At 40.9% G+C, this 7,063-nt stretch overlaps 1 protein-coding gene across 1 annotated transcript in view; it reads right to left on the minus strand.

Moving 5' to 3' along the window:
* Positions 1–7,063, minus strand: part of LOC101849539 — a 16,502-nt gene that overhangs the window by 7,279 nt on the left and 2,160 nt on the right. Inside the window, exon 2 of the mRNA XM_005099672.2 lies at positions 1,483–5,465. Coding sequence (XP_005099729.1) covers positions 1,483–5,465 — 3,983 coding nt within the window. The remainder of the gene's footprint in view (positions 1–1,482; positions 5,466–7,063) is intronic.

A 7,063-nucleotide genomic window follows, 5' to 3' on the forward strand; every position in this document is an offset into this window, starting at 1 on the left:
CTGAATCATACCAATGGTCTACTCCTGTGAATGAATAATTCCATACTCGCATATACTATACTTATGTATGTGTGTGTGTGTGTGTGAGAGAGAGAGAGAGAGAGAGAGAGAGAGAGAGAGAGAGAGAGAGAGAGACGAGCTGGAAATATGAGATATATAATATAATGAAAAAGAGATCAGATAAATAACGAGATAAATAACGAGAGGTCAAAAAGAAAATTATTGGTGAGAGAAGTGAAACATTCGAGATGAGACAGTTTTAGCTCAAATCAAAGCAGAGCAGAAAGAGAAACTGAGACACGTTTCAAGTTGGATCAAGTGGTTTTATTCAACGTCTGAACCTGACGGGCAACATAAATCACACGTTCAAATTAAACAATACACGAAGTATAGATCTAGTTCAGCGACAGCTTTAGCACAGGCAGAGACAAAACTTTCATTTTCAGTACCTTCACTGACCCAGCCCTTTGAATTTGGATGACTTGCTCTCACACTGGGTTTCCAGTCTGACCTTTGTACAGGTCCAAATGAGCTCATACCTCTCATCTCAGCATTTGTATGTACCGGGGTATTGTCAGATTTTCATGAGTGTAAAATACTTAACCAGAAGTTCACCATATTTTCTGGAGCAGAATCTGTTTACTTCAGAATGAGTAGGTCAACTGACAGTGACAGCCAGCGTTACTGCCCGCTCATTATATGACCTTGTACTTTTTTTAAAAAATTATTTTATTGGGAGTTTTTTTTTTTGGGGGGGGGGAGGCAGAACTGTTTATATCCACGTTAATTACTGTCTTTTTAATATATTATGAGTCAAGAAGGTAGGGAAAATCTGTGAGTTGAGTACAGCATATCATACAGAGAAATAGTGCAGTGTTTTGATAAAGAACGCTTTGAGAAAGAATTTAAGAAATCATCTGACTTTTATTACGTGATATTCATTGATGATGGTAATCTTGGCAATGATTCCCTCATTCTGTTGTCACTGTTCATATAGTAATTAGGTTTGTTGTAGCTTTAATTACTTTGCTTCGATGTTATTGGTGTTATTTCTGTTATGATGTTCTTGGATTTATAGTTATCTTACTGGGGATATTTTTCTACTGTTGATTCTTCTAACCACCAGTACACGGATCGCTGCTTCTCCGTTGTTCGCATCCAGTCTTGACATCTAAGTTTGCAGCACTCCAAACTTCACGATAACTCCACTCCGGTTTCATCTATTTACATGAAATCAATATCAAACAAACTAGAAATGAAGGATCCAAACAATGAATTTACAGTTTGATTATAGACAACATGGACTGGCTAAGATTTGATGGATTTTTGTTACCACTGAAAAAAAAAACAACCTCAAACGAACAACAACAAAAAATATCCCCCCCCTCCCATAAAAACCCAAACAACAACAACAAACAAAACAAAAAATAAAAACGAGTGATGCCGTGAGCCAGTTGAACTAGCGCATCGTAAACTACGCACCTTTTGCTGTATGGTCGTCCTTTGATTCATACAAGATTTTCCTGGTGATGGCCTCATGGATTGCTTTCGCCTCAGCTGCTGCTTTCTTTCTTTCCTTCATTGTCTTTGCATCTTCTTTGTTTTGCTCGGGAGGGGGTTTTGTCTGGTCGTCCAAATTTGTCTTGTGACTTGGTCTTTCCATTTTCTCGTCCACCCCGAGCGGCGAAGCAACCGAAGGAGGCTTGTCCTCTGTACCCGGGCTACACCCACCAGCCTCTTCCTTGCAGCCTAACTTTTTGTGGCCGTCTGCAGCCTTATTGGTTGCTTGGATAATTTCGGCACAGTCAGCAACGCCTATCGGAACATCCCCACTTCTGTTTTTCTCCTTATTGGTATCACTTTTTGAGTAGCAGCTGAAACCATCTTTCTGAGACGCGGTTCCCATCCTTAGCGTGCCTTCGCCTCTTGCTTCTCGCGTTTGTTTCGTATCCATTACCTTCAAATAAATGCTGTTTTCTACATCCAGAAAATGTGAATCTTTGACCTTAACACAAGGTGACCACCAGACTGAATGGAAGGGGACACAGTTAAGAACAATTATGGAACCCCAAAGGCATAAGATAGCACGATCTTCAGTTTTACATGAAAGTTTATGAAAATGTGTAGGTGGGGGTGGTTTCGCCGTGGGAAGCCCGCTTGACAATATCTTTCTAAATGCTGATAGTGTAGACGATGGTTTTCCTCCACACTTTGGAAAAGATTGGTAATTTCCGGAGCTCGGATCAGGAATATCGTGTCCAAAAGTAGCCGATGCTGCGTGATAATGTTTGATATTCTCTTGCGACTCTTTCAATAATGTAATCTGAGACTTAAACCCTTCTGCTTGTAGTTTTGCGTGCAAGTTTTCTTCATTCAGTACTTGCATTTGTGTCATTATCTGGGATATCAGAGCTGTTTGATTCATCATAAATTGGAACAATTTCTGGTTTTGAGCTTCCAAATCGGTAGATCTGCTCATGAGTTTTTGAACCAACTCGGACTGGTTCATCAGCTGCCGTGAGAGCTCGCCAAGTTTTGCTTTCTGTTGTGTTATAAGTTCCTTGCTTCCGTTGTCTGCTATAGCTGGGTATTTTGGTCTTAAGGGGCTCATACTTTGTACATATTCTAGTTCTTTAAACGAATACTTTCCCCTCGAGTTGGATTTTAAGGCCTCGTGAGAATCGCTTAGTTTCTGGTAGCTTTGGTTGAGTTTTAGAAGTTCATTTTCGAGTTTTAGAATGTGGTTTTCCAGTTGAGCAAATGCTGTAGAATCTTCTTGTTTATCCAAACTTTGAGATAGAATTTTATTTTCCAGCTTGACTATCATAAGTTCCAAATTTTGTATCCTGGAGACTTGTTCCGATTCTTTCGCGTGTAGCAATTGTTCTAAAGCTTCTATGTCCCTCCTACTGCGGACTGACTGTTCATCAGAAGCGGTTTCTTTATCAGCATCGGGAGTTTTTTTGCGTTCTTCCTGGTCAACTTTCGGAGTAGCAACGTGTACATGTGAATCAAGAACAGGATCAGAATGACTTGATTCATTTTCTATTGGTGATTTATCGAATGTATTGTCTACGTTTTCCGTATCAAAGACTTCAGACTCAATTGTCACGTCACTTAATGTAACTTGAGGCATATTGTTGCTCTCGTTTTCCTGATCAGAGCTGCTTGCGTGTGTGGTCATATCCTCGTCTGAGCTGTCAGTGACAGTTTCCTTTTGTTCTCCCGGGTGCGTCACGTCTCCAACAGGCCGCAAATCTGTGTGAATATAGTTTGTTTTCTGCGCTGCTTCATCTGCGTGTTCATCTTCTTTTACGTCTTCCCTCGAGCCTTCAACTTCCATGTGAGTTTTCGACCCGGTCTCGTCACTTTCCATGTTTTTGGAGTCTTCGGGATCAAAAGCGTGCGCTGCATTTTCGGTGCTCTCGCTATTGGTTTGCTTTTTATTTTCAGCGTTTGTGTTATCATCTTCATCTTCTTTTACAGCTCCCCTCGAGCCTTCAATGCCCATGCCTTTTTTCGACACGGCATCGTCACTTTCCATATTTTTTGAGCCTTCAGGATCGGTAGCGTGCGTTGATTCTTCGGTGCTGTCGCTACTGGTTTGCTCGCTATTTTCAGGGTTTGTGTTTTGCGCTTGTGATTCTTCGGGGGGCACATATTTATCGTCTTCTGCTGGACTATCCGAGTGTTCATCTTCTTTTTCGTCTTCTTTCGAGCCTTTAACGTCCATGTCGGTTTTTGACACGGTATCGTCACTTGCCATATTTTTGGAGTCTTCAGGATCGGGAGCGTGCGGTGACTCTTCGGTGCTCTCGCTATTGGTTTGTGCGTTATCTTCAGGGTTTGTGTTATGCGCTTGTGTTTCTTCGGCGGACACATATTTATCGTCTTCTGCTGCAGTATCAACAAGAATTTCTTTCTTATCAGTGACCTGGGGTTCAGGAGCATTATCAGCTAATAAACTCCGAGTCTCATTGTGGGCTGTGCCATCTTTATCACACACACCAAGAAGAATGTTACAATACTGGCAAAAATGAACCGACGTTTGGATGGACTTGGCTTTAGAAGTATTTATTGTGCGACACAGTTTCCTGTAGATGTCCTTAGATGTGGGTGAATTATATAGATTCTTACGGGTAAATTTATCGTTTCCTTGAACAACTGTTTTCCCAGGGGGGATTTCGCCAAGTTTTGAAGGCTTGGAATCATTTTTTGAATCCACCTTTTCAATTTCATCGTCGTTCTCATCTGAATCATCAATATCCTCATCTTGATCCTCATCTAGATCGTCTTCCTCTTCCAGTGTATTTTCGTCTAAGGTGTCTTCGTCTTCTTCTGGCTCGTTATCATCAAGTGCATCTATCACGTTTTCCTCCGTCTTTTCCTCTTTTTCATCTTCAATTGCTTTTTTAAGTCCATCTGTTTTTCTTACCTCCTCTTTGTCCTCGTCTACCCTGGGCACATTCCTAACGTCTGGTGTATCTTCATCATTTCTATCTGGCGTCTTCTTTTCTTCCTCTTCAACGTTTTTCTTGACCGGATCTTTTTTATTTTCTTCTTTATCTTCGTGCCTCTTGGAATTATCTATACCACTGTCAACATTTCTCTCTTCTTCTTTGTTATCATCCTCATAGAAGATGACCGTCTCCTTTTCTTCCTCTTCAACGTTTTTCTTGCCCGGATCTTTTTTATTCTCTTCTTTGTCTTCCTGCGTCTTGGAATTATCTATACCACTGTCACCATTTCTCTCCTCTTCTTTATTGTCATCCTCATAGAAGATGACCATCTCCTTTTCTTCCTCTTCAACTTTTTCCGTACCCGGATCTGTTTTAATCTCTTCTTTGTCTTCATGCGCCTTGGAATTACCTATACCATATTTATCATTACTCTCCTCTTCTTCATTGTCATCCTCATAGAAGATGACCATCTCCTTTTCTTCCTCTTCAACTTTTTCCTTGTCCGGATCTGTTTTAATCTCTTCTTTGTCTTCATGTGCCTTGTCATCCTTACTCTCCTCTTCTTCATCGTCATCCTCATAGAAGATGACTACCCCGCCAGTGTCTTCCAGTTCATGAAGAGGCGTTTCAACCCCACGGCCGCCATTATTTGTCTCGCGTCCTTTATTCTGCCTGTCCTCACCTTCTTCCTCTTTGTTTTCCCCTTCTCGTTTTGATTTTGTAGCCTGAATGTCTTCCTCAGAAATCTCTGCTCCGTCCTCGGTATTTTTAATAGTATTGAGAACAATGTTCAGCTTTTGCTTTGGTACAAGGATGGATCCGTAGGTGAGGAGCAGAGAACACGGCACATAAGGACTCTCCCCGTACTGCACTCGCTCCATCATGAGCTCAACTTTTTTCATCATAGACGCTTCTCGAGGAGACAGTTCTGATTCCTTCCCGTGGAGAATTTCCAAAACATCGGCATACCAAAAGCGAACGTCACAATCTTGTTGCATATCTTGGCTGACGAAAAGAAAATAGGAAAATGAACATCAAAATTCAGTTAAGAAATAATTCATTATTCTTATTCTAAGACAAATAAAATTAATCACGGATACAGGTTTCATAAACATAAACAGACAAACGGGGAAGGGGGAGGGGGGGGGGGGTAGGAGGACAAGTCCTGGGCCATCCACCCAGAAGGGGCTTCTCGCCAACATAGTGTAGTATCTAGTCAGAAATGCTGCGTGAATTGGGCTTCAGTTTCAGTGATATCATCAGTGACTTTGCCGCACGAAACTCGAGAAAAGTGGACTGTTATGGCTATAACTCCATCGATTCTCTGATTTGAACTACATGTAAATACAATTAGAACAGACATGCACCTATTGCAGAATGGCATCATGCAGAAGAGTTAGCACTCAGATGCTGCTGGATCAGTAACAATAACAACAACAACAACAACAGCAACAACAACAACAACAACAACAACAACAACAACATTTAAATAATTAGTTATACTCTACTTTTTCATTAAAAAATTAATAATTTTAACAGAATTTCTCTGCGAAAATAAATTGTATAAAAACAACTAATGCTCATTTCATTTTCATTAGGTGTTTATGCATTACATATCATATTTTTTAAAATGGAAGAATAGTCCCCGTTCAGTATTTTCTAACTAAAAGTGTCCTATTTATACATGTATATGGATTTAGGTTACTAGTCTGTGGTGTATGTAGTAAGGGAGAGTTGGAAAGGGGGCCTCCCTCCCAAGCGGCCCCCAGGAATCTCACCTGTTTAATCCAGCCCTGCTACCATTATGTGTCCACTAATCGGCATTCTGATTACTATAGGCTCTAGTGTGTGTGTGTGTGGGGGGGGGGGGGGGGGGATACGAAAGATATGTGAATGCTTCTTCTTTTTTTTTTTTTTACTTTGTAATGCACGTATTACATGTGTCAGAATTGAGGAAGTGTGTTATGATAAAACAAAAATCGCAACGGTGACAAACGAACTTGCTTCCCCTTTCATTGATGCCACTGTTTGTTGTTATTTATAAGTTTAAAAAAATTCTATTTAGTCTTCAATTCTCTTTGAAATGGGCTAACTAAGGGAGAGTTGCATTGCTCAAAACAAAATAAAACAAAACGAACACCAAAACAAAAAAGTATTCCCGAGAAAAAAACAGAGCAAAAAAAAAGAAAAGAGAAAGCAAACAGATCTAGTTTGTATTATGTGTTTGCAATATCGTATTATATGCTTTTTAGTGAATGGTTTAAAAATCAAACGATCTCACACGATGGAAAGAGTGTGTTCTGCGTCTGTGCCACCGATCTCCCCTCATATCGACCTGGCAGTGTCGTTGTGAACCACAGAGTGTATTGACTTTTTTGGCGCCATGTGTTCCTCGGCTAAGCATAGTACACAGCAGTGGGTTGAGCACACGTGTACAGCAATAAGCCAAGAGCTGATAACAGTTTAGATATATCCCCAACACTACAATACGGTGATTTGGGAGATCAACCCGCCCCCCCCCCTCTTTTCCCCACCCTTTTCTCCCCCTTTTCTCCTCGCTTCATTCTCCTCCTCCTCTTCCTCCTCCTCCTCCTCATCCTCCT

The sequence above is a fragment of the Aplysia californica genome, unplaced genomic scaffold (genome assembly GCF_000002075.1).
Source record: "Aplysia californica isolate F4 #8 unplaced genomic scaffold, AplCal3.0 scaffold00221, whole genome shotgun sequence".
Taxonomy (NCBI): Eukaryota; Metazoa; Mollusca; class Gastropoda; order Aplysiida; family Aplysiidae; genus Aplysia; species Aplysia californica.